The following is a 12,531-nucleotide window of genomic DNA, read 5'->3' on the forward strand; positions in this document are numbered from 1 at the left end:
ACCATGGTGCCCCACCGCTGCAGTGCCCACAGCCACAGTCCCCAGACCAGCTCCCCCGTGCCACCCACGCCCAGACCCAGCCACATGCCCTTGTGCCCACCGCTGCCTGTCTCCCCTGTTCCACATCCTGACGCATCTGGGATCACATGGGAGCCACGTCCAGCCCATGCCCAGCCCCCATGGGTGTCCCACCAGGACCACCCTTGGCCCAGCCCCATAACCAAGCACCACTCGCCTGTGTGTGGGGCTGAGCAGCCCCCAGCCCCTGCAAGGACCCTCCATCCCAGCAAGGACCCTCCATCCCTGCACGGATCCCCCAGCCCTGGCACTCACTGGCACTGCGACACCAGGGCCAAGCAAGGAGAGGCTCCACTGCAGTACCCCGGGGCCCCGACGGGGCTGAGCCCCACTCCCCACACCATCCCAGGTGGTAAGTTTTGGGACAGGTCCTTTGCCCCCAGTGCCACCCCAGTCACCAGCGCACAGCTCCAGCTGCCCCCCTGCCACATTCCAATTTGTCCAGGTCCTGGTGGTGTTTACAGTGGATGTAAATGAAAGACTTGTGGGGTGTAAAGTGCACCGGGCAGCAGCCAGGCTGCCTGTGCCAAGAGAGAATGTGGCTGGGGAGCACCTGGTGGGTGCCAGCAAGGCCAGGGGGGCTCTGGGGGTGCTCTCTGGGTGAAATGATGGCAGGACAGAGCTGGCTCAAGGGCTGCCACAGGGGAGGGGCAGTGGGGGTCCCTGCTGTGGAGCCAGGGAGGTGCCCCCAACACCCACTGGGACAGGGAACCCCCATGGGGCAGAGCCAGCACCCAAAAAGTGGGGCAGGTGCCCAAGAAGCAGAGGGGGGGACGAGTCCGGGCACCGGCAGGGCTGGGCAGAGGGCTCTGGGGAGGCTCTGCCCCCCCAGCCCGGCACAGGGGGGCCGCAGCCGCAGCCCCTCGCCGCCCGCATCCCGCCGGGAGCTGAGTCATCCCCATCCATCACCCCGTGCCCGTCTCCCGGGCGCGGGGCGCCGTGGCACGTCCCCGATGATGCCGCGCTCCTGCGCCGCTGCCAAGCAACGACCCGGAGGGAGCCGCGGGCGAGCGCGGCCCGAGCCGAGCCGAGCTGCGGCACTGACGCAGTGTGGCTGCTCCGCCAGCCCCGCGCCCGCCGCACCGCCGGAGCCGGGCCCGCGGCCGGGGGGGAACCGGCGCGGAGACCCCCCCCGGAGGGAGATGGGCTCAGCCTCGCCGGGGCCGTGCCGGGGCCGTGCCGGGGCCGTGCCGTGCCGCGACCCGCGGCGCTGGAGGGGCCGGGGACAGACGGGCTGTTCGTGCCGGCCCCGCGGGCAGCGGCTGCCCCGGCAGAGGTGACCTCGGCGCGTGGCCGCGGGGGAGGTGACGCCGCATCCCGCGGGGTCAGCCCAGGACAGCGCTCGGCCGCCGGGCTGCTGCCACCGCCCCGGGCACCGGCACGGGCGGGTCCTGCTCCCCGGGGTGTGCCGGGCCGGCCCGGCGGCTCCCACGGCTTTTCCCTACATCCCCCCCTGTGCCGCACGTCCTCAGACCTGCACCGAGACACGGGGTGGGCTGTACATCACCTGCTCGCGCTGCTGGTACGGCAACACCGCGGGGCAAAGCACAGACCGACCCATCCTGGGGTACTCGTGCCCCCAGCCGTGCCGAGAACGTGCAGGACACATCCCAGAGGATACACCAGCCGGCCCCTCTGGGAGCCAGAGCGATGGCCAGGGCACGGGGAGCACCAGCGTGGGAGCACGATGTGGCCCCACGGCCAGGAGGAACTGGGATGACCCTGACCTGGCGGTGCCCGCGGCGGGACAGTGTCCAGCTGGCCACGGCCCCAGTCCCCACGCCTTGACCAGCCCTGCCATGCGCCACCGGACACTCCCGTCTCCGTGGGAAGAGCGATGGTGCTGCCAGCGCTGGCACTGGGAGCGGCCACACCAGCCCGGAGTGTCCTTGGGTGGTGGGGACACCAGAGAGGGGGTTCCCTCCCGAGTCTGGGTGTCACACATGGGGGACAGAAGGAGGCGCAGGGACCCCCGGAGCAGGTGGGACCCCCACGAGGGGGAAGCAGGGCTGGCACAAGGGCTCTGGAGCCACCACTTGTCCCCTCCGAGCGTGGGGCACGAACCCAGCACACACCCCAGGGCCAGGACACCCCCCACCCCGGGGGACACCCCCACCCTGCCATCCCCCTTGCCCTGGCCCTGGCCCCCGCCGGGAGGTGACAGCAGGTCTCCATCCCCGTCCCCTCCCCGCGCTCCCCAGCGCCAGGAATAGCTCAATCCGCGCTAATCCGGCTGCAGCTCAGGGCTCCCCCCGCCCGGCACCGCGCTGCCACCGTCGCGAGGAGCTGGGCTGTGGCAAAGGGGACCCCGCACCCCCTTCTCCTGCCAGCCAGGAGCAAGCCAGAGCCCCCGAGCCCCCCAAGGCCAGGCACGGGTGACGGGGACGGGCCCCCCGCAGCCTCCCAGCGCAGGGTCCGTACCTTGTGCGTGTCCAGCGCCTCCCGGCTGGGGCTGCCGGCGTCGAGGGTCCCGCTGGACGGCATGGTGGGGCACCGGGGCGGGCGGCCGCCGCCTCTTCAGCACCAGAGCGGACCCCGCTGCGCCGAGGAGGGGTCCTGGAGCCGTCCCCTGCCGCCTGCCTGGATCCTCCTGCCCCTGCGGGAAGCGGAGAGGGACGGGGTGAGGGGGGGCACCCTCCCCACCGGCCCCCGGCCCGCGCCCCCCACCCCGGCAATTATTAACGTGCCACGGCCTTGACTCAGCCGGGCTGGGCCCCTGCCCTGCCACTGCCCCAGCACTGCCCCTGGCAGGTGCCCGAGCCCCGGCCCGAGCCGGCTGGGGGTGCACAGTGGGGAGAAGGGTGTACGGAGTGGGGTGTACGGTGTGGGGCACAGGGTGTGGGTGTGGGGTGCACGGCACAGGGTGTAAGGTGTGGCGTGTGTGGTGTGGGTGCTGGGTGCATGGCATGGGGCACATGGTGTAAGGTGCAAGGTCCATGCTGTGGGGTGTGCAGTGTGGGGTAAGCAGTGTGGGGTGAGCAGTGTGGGGTGAGCAGTGTGGGGTGTGCAGTGTAGGCTGTGCAGTGTGGGGTGTGCAGTGTGGGGTGAGCAGTGTGGGGTGTGCAGTGTGGGGTGAGCAGTGTGGGGTGTGCAGTGTGGGTGCACAGTGTGGGGTGAGCAGTGTGGGGTGTGCAGTGTGGGGTGTGCAGTGTGGGGTGTGCAGTGTGGGTGCACAGTGTGGGGTGAGCAGTGTGGGGTGAGCAGTGTGGGGTGTGCAGTGTAGGCTGTGCAGTGTGGGGTGTGCAGTGTGGGGTGTGCAGTGTGGGTGCACAGTGTGGGGTGAGCAGTGTGAGGTGTGCAGTGTGGGGTGTGCGGTGTAGGGTGTGCGGTGTGGGGTGTGCGATGTAGGGTGTGCAGTGTGGGGTGAGCAGTGTGGGGTGAGCAGTGTGGGGTGCCCAGTGTGGGGTGCCCAGTGTGGGGTGTGCAGTGTGGGGTGCCCAGTGTGGGGTGTGCAGTGTGGGGTGAGCAGTGTGGGGTGCATTGGGGTGTGCAGTGTGGGGTGCCCAGTGTGGGGTGTGCAGTGTGGGGTGCAGGGGGGTGAGCAGTGTGGGGTGAGCAGTGTGGAGTGCGCAGTGTGGGGTGTGCGGTGTAGGGTGTGCGGTGTGGGGTGCCCAGTGTGGGGTGCCCAGTGTGGGGTGTGCAGTGTGGGGTGCAGGGGGGTGAGCAGTGTGGGGTGAGCAGTGTGGGGTGAGCAGTGTGGGGCAGGGGGCGTTCTGCAGGGTGCAGTGTGCAGGTACAAGGTGCGAGACGCATGTTGTGGGGTGTGGGGTGCAGCAGGGCTGTGGGGTGCAGGGTGCTTGGGTACACGGTGCAGGATGGGTGGTGCAGTGTGGGCTGGAGGGTGTGAGGGGTGTAGTGTACAGGTGCAGGGTGTGGGGTGCGGGATGCCAGGTGTGGGGTGCATGGTGTGGGGTGCAGGACACACGTGGTGCAGGGGCCAACACGCAGGGTGTGCAGGGGGGACGGTGCGGGTGTGTGGGGTGCAGGGTGTGGGGAGTGTGGGGTGTGCAGTGTGGGGTGCACAGTGTGTGGGGTATACGATGCAGGGTGTGGGGTGTACAGCGCAGGGTGCACGGTGCCAGTTGTGGGGTGTGGGCTGCAAGGTGTGGAGGTCTGGGGGGGTTGCAGGTTGTGGGGTGTGCGGGGTGTACAGCGTGGGATGGGGGGGGAGCCCGGGGGCCACGTGGTGTAGGATGTGTGGGGTGTAGGGTGCAGGATGAGGACGCCGGGTGAGGGGTGCTGCTGGTTGCGGGGGGCCGGGGGGCTGCGGGGTGCAGGGTGTGTGGGGTGCACGGTGCGGGGTGTGGGGGGCCGGGGGTGACGCTCGCGGGGTGCCGGGGGGGCCGCGGGGGAGGCGCCAGCCGGCACCTGTTGCTATGGCAAACGCTGCATTCGCCATGGCCGGGGCTGCTGTTGCCTTTGGCACCGGAGCTGCAATTTGTTTCTAGAGCTTTCCAGCCGCAGCCGTTCCCAGCGGCGGGCGGGGGGCTCGGGCGGGGGCTGGGGGGGCTCGGGGGGCTCGGGGGGGGCCGGGGCGAGCAGGGCGCCGCTCCCAACACCGCTCCCACCCCAACGCGTCCCCCCCGGCCTGCGGCCACTGCGGCGGGGGCTGCCGGGGGGGCCGGGGGCTGCAGCCTCTCCTGCCGCAGGCAGGGGGACCCCCGGGGGTTCGGGGTGCTGGGCTGGGGGCCGGGGGAGGGCAGAGGGGGGGGACTCGGCCCTCCGTGCCCCAGCACCCCCCGAAGGGCCCCTCTCACAGGGCTGGGGGGGGATGTGGGCAGTGGGAGGTGGGGGGTCGGACAGCGGTGTGGGCGTGGGGGGCAGGCTGGGGGTACAGGGTGCGGGGTGGGGGTGCAGGTACAGGTTGTGGGCTGGGGGTGCCGGGTGCAGGCTGGGACCTGGGGGTGCAGGATGCCAGACTGGGGTGTGGGGTGCAGGTCCCACCCCAGGCACAGCCCCGTGCCAGCCAGTGGGCACTGGGGAGGGGTTCCCCATCCCGCTCCCTCCCCAGCTCGGGGAGCCCCCGGCGAAGCCCCGGCCCCATCCGTGTCACCCTCCCCTCCGCGGCACGGGGGTGCCCGTGCCTGCTCCCCGCGGGTCCCCTCGCCCCCGGCCCGGCACTCGGCCCCCGGGCACCGCGGTGCCCTCGGTGAGGGGCCAGGGCTGGCACCCTGCATCCCCAGCGCCCCCAGGCCCCCGCTCCCGGTCCCCGCCGGCAGCGGCTGTGCCTCCAGCATCACGGCACACCCGTGGGCAGGGCAGGGCAGGGCACGGCCCGGTGTGGCACCCCGGCCCCGTGTCCCCGCGCCAGCCGCCTCCCCGGGGTGCCGCCGGCGGAACCCCCCGCCCTGCCCAAGCCCGCCGTGCCCCCCAGCCCCGGCCGCGGGCACGGGCGGACACGCGCGGCCGGGAAGCACCGGGGACACCCCGGCTGCCCCTCGGGGGATCCCCGCGCCCGGAGGCGCCGCGGGGTCCCCAACGCCGGGGGTCCCTGCCCTGCCCTGCCGCCGGCACCTCCCGCAGCCCCCTCGCCCCGGCCCGGGGTCCCTCCGGCAGCCCCGGGGGGCGGCTGAGCCCCTCCGGCCGCCCCGGTGCGGCGGCGGCCGAGCCCGGCTGGCGCTGCCAAAGGGGCAGCTCGCGGCTTTGATTCGCTTCCAGCCAACATGGTCTCCAAACGCTCTAAAAATAGTTGTTCTGCGCACAAACCCCGCGGCAGCCCCGGCCGCCGAACAAAGCCGGGGAGCCGGCGCGGCCCCGGCCGCCTCCCGCTGCCCACCCGCGGGGCCCCGCCGGAGGGGTCGTGCGGTGCTCCCGGCCCCGTGCGGAGCTCCCGGCCCCGTGCGGAGCTCCCGGCCCCGTGCGGAGCTCCCGGCCCCGCGCCCCGCGCTCTTACCGGCTGCGCTCACCCGCCGCGGCGGGGCGGGACGGGACGGATCGCGACGGGACGGGGGGCTCGCACCGTGCCCTCGCCTTTAGGCCGCCGGGACCTTCCTCCGCGGCATCCCCCGGCCGAGCTCGGCTTGGCGGTGCTGGCGGACCCTCGCCCGGCGTCTCGGCGGGGACGGAGCGTCCGCCGTGCCCGTGCCCGGCGCTGCCCCTGCGGCCGGGGGCGAGCGGGGCCCCGGCCGTGGCCGCCGAGCCGCTCCCGCTCGCAGGACCGGCGAGTCACGCTCGCCGCGGCGGCAGAGGCGTTCCGAAGTAGGTTATACCTGCGCCGGCTGGGCGAGACACGCGGCAGCCACCGGCACGAAAATGGAAAACCCACCCGAAATCCCGCCTTTTTTTTTATATTTAGGGACCTCGGCGGTGCCGTGCCGCAGCCGGGAACCTGCAGGGACCTAACCGGCCATTTTAGGTGACGGCGAGCGGGGTCTCCGGCAGCCCCCCGCGCCGGCGGCGGGCGGGGGGACACCGTCACCGCAGTGCCCCCCTGTCCCGAGGTGACCCCGCGCGCGGCGGTGACACCCCCCGGGTTGGCCGGGGTCCCCCGTGCGCCGGCGGCGGAGGGGACGCACGAGGGACCCCGTCCAAGCGCCTCTCCCGTGACAAGTGCCGCAGCGTATTATTATTGTTGTTGTCACTTTGAGTCACTGCCACCACCGCGCTCCTCCTCCTCCTCCTCCTCTCCTCCTCCTCCTCCTCCTCCTCCTCCTTCCCAGCGCCAGGGAACAACTCCGGGATTGACTCAGAGGGGACAGGAGCGGCGGCCGTGAGTCACCCCCACCCCCTGCGCCCCCCACCCCTGACTCACGGCGGGGAGCCCCCCCCAGCCCCCCGCGGCGTGGGTGCTGCTGGCAGGGGGGGCCGGGAACGGGGTGGGCGTCCCCCGGGGCCCGAAATTTTGCCTCTGACAGATGGTTGTGCCGAAACCACCGTGGCCGTGACCTCATCCCCGGGGTTGTAATTCAGCGGTGAAATGTTTGGCTGCTGCGGGGGGGGGGGGGGGCACGTGTCGGGGGCAGTGCCCGGACGGACACATGTGCCACAGCTCCGGGAGCCACTGCCACCGGGGGACGGGGGGTTTGGGGGATGAGATGCTGGCGAGAGCTGGGGTGATCCTAAAAATAGACCTGGCACGGAGGGAGGACCCTGGGGTGGTCGGCAGCACTGAGCCAGCTCCGTGGTGCACCCCAAGGAGGGTGTCACTGCACCCCAGGGCACCACTGCACCCCACGGCACTGCAGGGAGTGACATACTGCACCCCACGGCACCCCAGTGTGCAATTCATTGCACCCCAGGGCACTACTGCACCCCACAGTGTCCCACTGCACCCCAAGGAGTGACATGCTGCACCCCAGTGCACAATTCATTGCACCCCACAGCACTACTGCACCCCACAGTGTCCCAATGCACCCCAAGGAGTGACATACTGCACTCCACGGCACCTCAGTGTGCAATTCATTGCACCCCACGGCACTACTGAACCCCACGGTGTCCCATTGCACCCCAAGGAGTGACATACTGCACCCCACGGCACCCCAGCACGCAATTCATTGCACCCCACAGCACTACTGCACCCCACAGTGTCCCACTGCACCCCAAGGAGTGATATACTGCACCCCAGTGCACAATTCATTGCACCCCACAGTGTCCCACTGCACCCCAAGGAGTGACATGCTGCACCCCAGTGCACAATTCATTGCACCCCACGGCACTACTGCACCCCACAGTGTCCCACTTCACCCCAAGGAGTGACATACTGCACCCCACGGCACCTCAGTGTGCAATTCATTGCACCCCACGGCACTACTGCACCCCACAGTGTCCCACTGCACCCCAAGGAGTGACATACTGCACCCCAGTGCACAATTCATTGCACCCCACAGCACTACTGCACTGCACAGTGTCCCAGGGGGCGATTCACTGCACCCCAAGGAGTGATGCACAGCACTCCATGGCACCACTGCACCCCACAGCACTGCAGAGAGCAACACACAACACCCCACAGCACCCCAGGGAATGATGCATGGCACCCCTGCACCCCCGTGGCACCCCGGGGAGTGACTTCCTGCACCCCTTGGCACCCCAAGGAGTGATGCACTGCCCCCAGAGAACACATGGCACCCCATGGCACCCCCAGGAGTGACACAGAGCCCTGCACTGCTCCACACCACAGCCAAACCCAAACACCAGCCCCATAGCTGGATCTGTCGGTGTGGGAATGCTGGCAAGGCCGAGGGCAGACCAGACTGCCTCTGGCATGGGGTGGGGTGGGGTGGGCCAGGGACGGGTGTCACAGACCCCTGTGCTGGGCCGTGGTGCCGCTCGGCAGGTGGGACAGCGTGGATCACCCAGCAGGATGATGAAGGAGCTGCCAGAGCACCGGGAACATCTCACCAGGAACACCCAGGAGCTCCACGTGCTCAGTCACCGGGGAAAAAAGTCCGGGAGATGGTGTGACCCCAGCGAGCAGACCCCGGGCCCCACGGGGACCCCCTGGCTGATGGGGAGCAGAGCCGGGTGCCGATCTGGGGCAGGAGCTGAGCCGGAGAGATCCAAACCAGGATCGGGGCTGGGCTGTGAACTGGGAACGGCGGTTAACCGCGGGAACGGGCCCAACGCCGCCGGCACGTGCTGGCGCGTGCTGAGCCCCACAGCAGGGAAGTGGGATGGCGGCTGGGCCCGAATGCCAGGTGAGGAGAGTCTGCCCGCGGGTCCCTCCCGCGCTGGGAGCCCAAACCGACCCGCGGCCTCGAGGTGAGAGGGATCCGGAGCCATCCCACCAAACCACACGCCCCGACGCCGCCGGCTCCTCCCGCAGAGCCGAAGCCACCGCGGCACGAGCGCGCCTGGCACACGCACCTGGCACGCACACCCGGCACATGCACCCGGCACACGCACCTGGCACACACACCCGGCACACGCGTGTCCTCGGCACGCGCCGGCGGGACCTGCCAAGCCCACGCACTCCCCTCGGGGCACCACACCTCGCCGGGGCACGGCCCGTGGGGAGGCGTGGGGCAGGGATGCGCCCAAATAAAACTCCCTGCACAAAAACCACTGCCTGAGGGTTCCCTGAGCGGCCGCCACGGCACAGCACGGCACGGCACGGCACAGCACGGGGCTCCACGGCCACCGGGTTTTGGGGCCAGCTGTGGCCCGCCCTGGACGGCACTGTGGGCACGTGGGCAGCCCGGGACACCCGAGGGACACCCGGGGACACCGGGGCTGCGGCCTCACCGGTGGGCACCAACATCCCGCCACTCCACGAGAGCTGCGTGTCACCAGAGCGGCTCCACAGGGAAGTTTGGAGCTGACTCAGCACGAGGGGCCGGAGCCGGCACAGGAGCTGCCAGGAGCAGCAGGGCCGGGTCCCACACTCTGTCCCCGCCAGCTCCGGGGGCTCCCTGGGGGGCTCCCGGGCTCCCCGGGATGCGGGTGCCCAGTGTGGCACAGCCAGCACGGAACGCGGCCGGTCCCGCGGTGACACCGGCGACGTCACACAAAAGGGCAGAAACACAGAAAGAGGAACTGAGCGAGGAGGAAAATCTCATTTGCCCACAGGTTCGCGCAGGCGAAACACCCCGGAAAGGGGGGGAGGAAACGGCAGTGGGAGGGAAGGGGGAGTGAGGGGGAAGGGGAGCAACAGGGAAGTGGGAAGTGAAGGGGAAGGGAGAGGGTAGTGGGAACGAACGGGAAGTGGGAAGTGAGTGGGAATGGAGGGAAGTGGGGGGGAAGCGAGTGGGAAGAGGGATGTGAGAGGGAAGGGGAAGCGAGTGGGAAGAGGGATGCGAGAGGGAAGGGGAAGCAATGGGGAAGGAAGAGGAAAATGGGAAGCCAGAGGGAAGGGGGAAGCAGAAGGGAAGGGGGAGTGAGCAGGAAGTGGGAAGTGAGTGGGAAGGGAAGGGAGAAGGAAGGTGGAAACGAGCAGGAAGTGGGAAGTGAGCAGGAAGCGGGACGAGAGCAGGAAGGGGGAAGCAAGAGGGAAGGGGAACAGAGAAGGAAGGGGGAAACGAGTGGAAAGGTGGAAGCGAGCAGGATGCGGGAAGTGAGTGGGAAGGGGGATAAGCGAGAGGAAAGGGGGAAGCAAGCGGTGGCCCAGCTTAGGGGAGGCAGGAGAGGGAAGCAGCGGGCAGGAACAGGCAGGATGGGCACCCCCCGCGCCCCGCCAGGCCCCTGCCCGGCCGCCCCCTCCGCCCGGTCCCGCAGCACTCCAAACCCCCCCCGGAGGCTATTTTTGGTGCAAAACCCCCGAAGTTTGGGCAGGGCCGGGCCCCCCGGGCGGCTCCGCCGCGGGCAGGGCAGGGGCGGCCGCGGCCCCCGCGTCCGGCCGGGGGGACACCCGGCGGTGCCACCGCGGGCCGGGAGGGGACCGGGGGGACACCCGGCGGTGCCACGGGGCCCCGCTGCCCTTCAGCCGCCCGCGCGGCGCTCAAGGACACGGCGGCGCCGCGGGGGCCGGGCCGGGCCGCGCCGCCACCTCCGCCCGCACGGCCGGGCCGAGCGGGGCCGAGCGGGGCCGGGCCGGGCCGGGCGGGGGCGGCGCGGGCCCGGGGGGGCCCGGCGGGCCCGGCCCTGCCGTGTTTTCCTGCCGCGGGCCCGGGACGGCGGAGACACCGCGGCGGCACCGGGACCGCCCCGGACCGGGCCGAGAGCCCCGGAGGGACCCGAACCCCCCCGGGGGGACCCGAACTCCGGCCGGGGGGACCCGAAGCCCCGCCGGAGGGAGCCGAGCCCCGGCCGGAGACAACCGAACCCCTTCGGACGTCCCGGCCGAGCCGAACCGGCCGGAGCCGAACCCCCCGAACGCGGCGGCCGAACCGAACCGAGCGGAGCCGAGCGGAGCCGAGAGTGCCCGAGCCGAGCGGAGCCGAGCGGGGCCGGGGCTGCCGCTCCCGCTGTCCCGGTGTCCCCGTGTCCCCCGTGTGCCCCTGTCCCGTGTCCCGGTTACCTGGGCCGGTGCGGGCCCGGCGCCGAGCCCCGCCGAGCCGTGCCGAGCCCCGCCGAGCCGCCGCCGCCGCTGCGCTGCCCGGCCAGGCCTCCTCCCGCAGCGCCGCCGCCTCCACTGCAGCACCGAGCCCGCCGCGCGGTCCTAGAGCCCGCCGGCCGCGCCCGCCGCGGCACCGCACGGCACGGATCGGGCACGGCACGGCACGGATCGGGCAACGCACGGATCGGGCACCGCACGGCACGGATCGGGCACCGCACGGATCGGGCACTGCACGGCACCACACGGCACGGATCGGGCACGGCACGGCACGGATCGGGCACGGCACGGATCGGGCACTGCACGGCACCACACGGCACGGATCTGGCACTGCACGGATCGGGCACGGCACGGCACAGATCGAGCACAGCACGGATCGGGCAGAACGGCTGCACCGCGGCCGGGGGGCCGGACAGACTGCCCGGGCTCGGCTTTGCTAAGCTGAGACAAGCCGTGCCGTTCCGAGCCGTGTTGTGCCAAGCCATGCTGTGCCAAGCCAAGCCATGCTGTGCCAAGCCAGGCCATGCCAGACCAAGCCAAGCCGTTCTGTGCCAAGCCAGGCCGCCCCAAGCCAAGTGTGGTCAAGGGCCGTGCCATGGTGTGCCAAGCTGAGCCATGCCAGGCCAGGCTGGTCCAAGCCAAGCCAAGTGTAGTCAAGGGCCGTGCAGTGCCAAGCCAAGCTAAGCCATGCCACGCCAAGCCAGACTGTGCCAGATCAAGCCAAGCCAAGTGCAGTCAAGGGCTGTGCCATGTCAAGCCAAGCCATGCCGTGCCATACCAAGCCCTGCCAAACAGCCAGGCCAAGCCAGGCCACGCCAGACCAAGCCAAGCCATGCCTTCTCCCACGTTTGTGCCAGCTGTGTCCCCCTGGTCCCTGCTGCCATTGCCACCCCCTGGGCAACTGCCAGGATGTCTCCGGGAGCTTCTTCCTGCTGGGAACCCCACTCAGGGGGTGCGTGGAGTCCCCCCAGACCCTCCCCAGCCAGGGGCTGCCAGGGCCAAGCTGGGATTGGGGTATCCTCAGTCCCGTCCCTGCGAGGTGTTGGCCTGGAGGCCCCTCGGGAGGCTGGAAAGTGGGTGATGGGCACCCAGGGAACGTCAGCGGGCAGAGATCCACGGCAGCGGATCCCAGGCCTTGGAAACTGGGGGGTCTTTGGCAAAGGGGATTTGTAACTCCTGCCTAAGGATCTGACAGGGGGGTCTGGTGGTGCCGTGGGAGCTGGGGTGGGACTGAAAAGCCAGGGGACTGCCAGGAGAACCCACCAGCTGCCTGGTGGGTTCAGGAAGCACCTGGAATCGGGGGTTCAGGGCTGGACTTGAGGAGCAATGGAAGAGCCAGAGGAGCCTCAGGGGGCTCACGCTGCCGTCTCCAACACCTGCACAGGTGATGCTTTTGGTCCACCAAAGCCTGGGCTTGGCCTGGGCCCCAGCTGGTGCTGGCAGGTGCCGAGGATGGATTGACCCTGGGGGATCCCCGGGAATATCCAGCACCACTTGGATGAGTGCCCAGGGTCCCAGGCTGGTGC

The 12,531-nt window shown here is 70.8% G+C and overlaps 2 protein-coding genes across 3 annotated transcripts in view; one reads left to right on the plus strand and one right to left on the minus strand.

Moving 5' to 3' along the window:
- DNMT3A (DNA methyltransferase 3 alpha) overlaps positions 1 to 2,674 on the minus strand; it is a 26,245-nt gene extending 23,571 nt beyond the window's left edge. For both annotated transcript variants that reach the window (XM_032683201.1, XM_032683200.1), the window contains exon 1: positions 2,500 to 2,674. In XM_032683201.1, coding sequence (XP_032539092.1) covers positions 2,500 to 2,562 — 63 coding nt within the window. In that variant the 5' untranslated portion in view covers positions 2,563 to 2,674. The remainder of the gene's footprint in view (positions 1 to 2,499) is intronic.
- LOC116784086 (proline-rich protein HaeIII subfamily 1-like) lies at positions 2,561 to 5,651 on the plus strand. The gene is made up of 3 exons (XM_032682266.1): positions 2,561 to 2,698; positions 5,090 to 5,227; positions 5,298 to 5,651. Exons 1-3 carry the CDS (start codon positions 2,561 to 2,563, stop codon positions 5,649 to 5,651), a joined length of 630 nt encoding a protein of 209 aa, XP_032538157.1.
- The last annotated feature ends 6,880 nt before the right edge of the window (positions 5,652 to 12,531 follow it).

Source organism: Chiroxiphia lanceolata, chromosome 3 (assembly GCF_009829145.1).
Source record: "Chiroxiphia lanceolata isolate bChiLan1 chromosome 3, bChiLan1.pri, whole genome shotgun sequence".
NCBI lineage: Eukaryota > Metazoa > Chordata > Aves > Passeriformes > Pipridae > Chiroxiphia > Chiroxiphia lanceolata.

What these genes read in the sequence shown, in the direction of transcription:
- LOC116784086 (XM_032682266.1), top strand. Translation starts at nt 2,561, where the DNA reads ATGGTGGGGCACCGGGGCGGGCGGCCGCCGCCTCTTCAGCACCAGAGC. An exon ending in GGGAAGCGGAGAGGGACGGG is followed by an intron (nt 2,699 to 5,089) that starts GTGAGGGGGGGC and finishes CTCCCTCCCCAG; the next exon opens with CTCGGGGAGCCCCCGGCGAA. An exon ending in CGGGCACCGCGGTGCCCTCG is followed by an intron (nt 5,228 to 5,297) that starts GTGAGGGGCCAG and finishes CCCCGCCGGCAG; the next exon opens with CGGCTGTGCCTCCAGCATCA.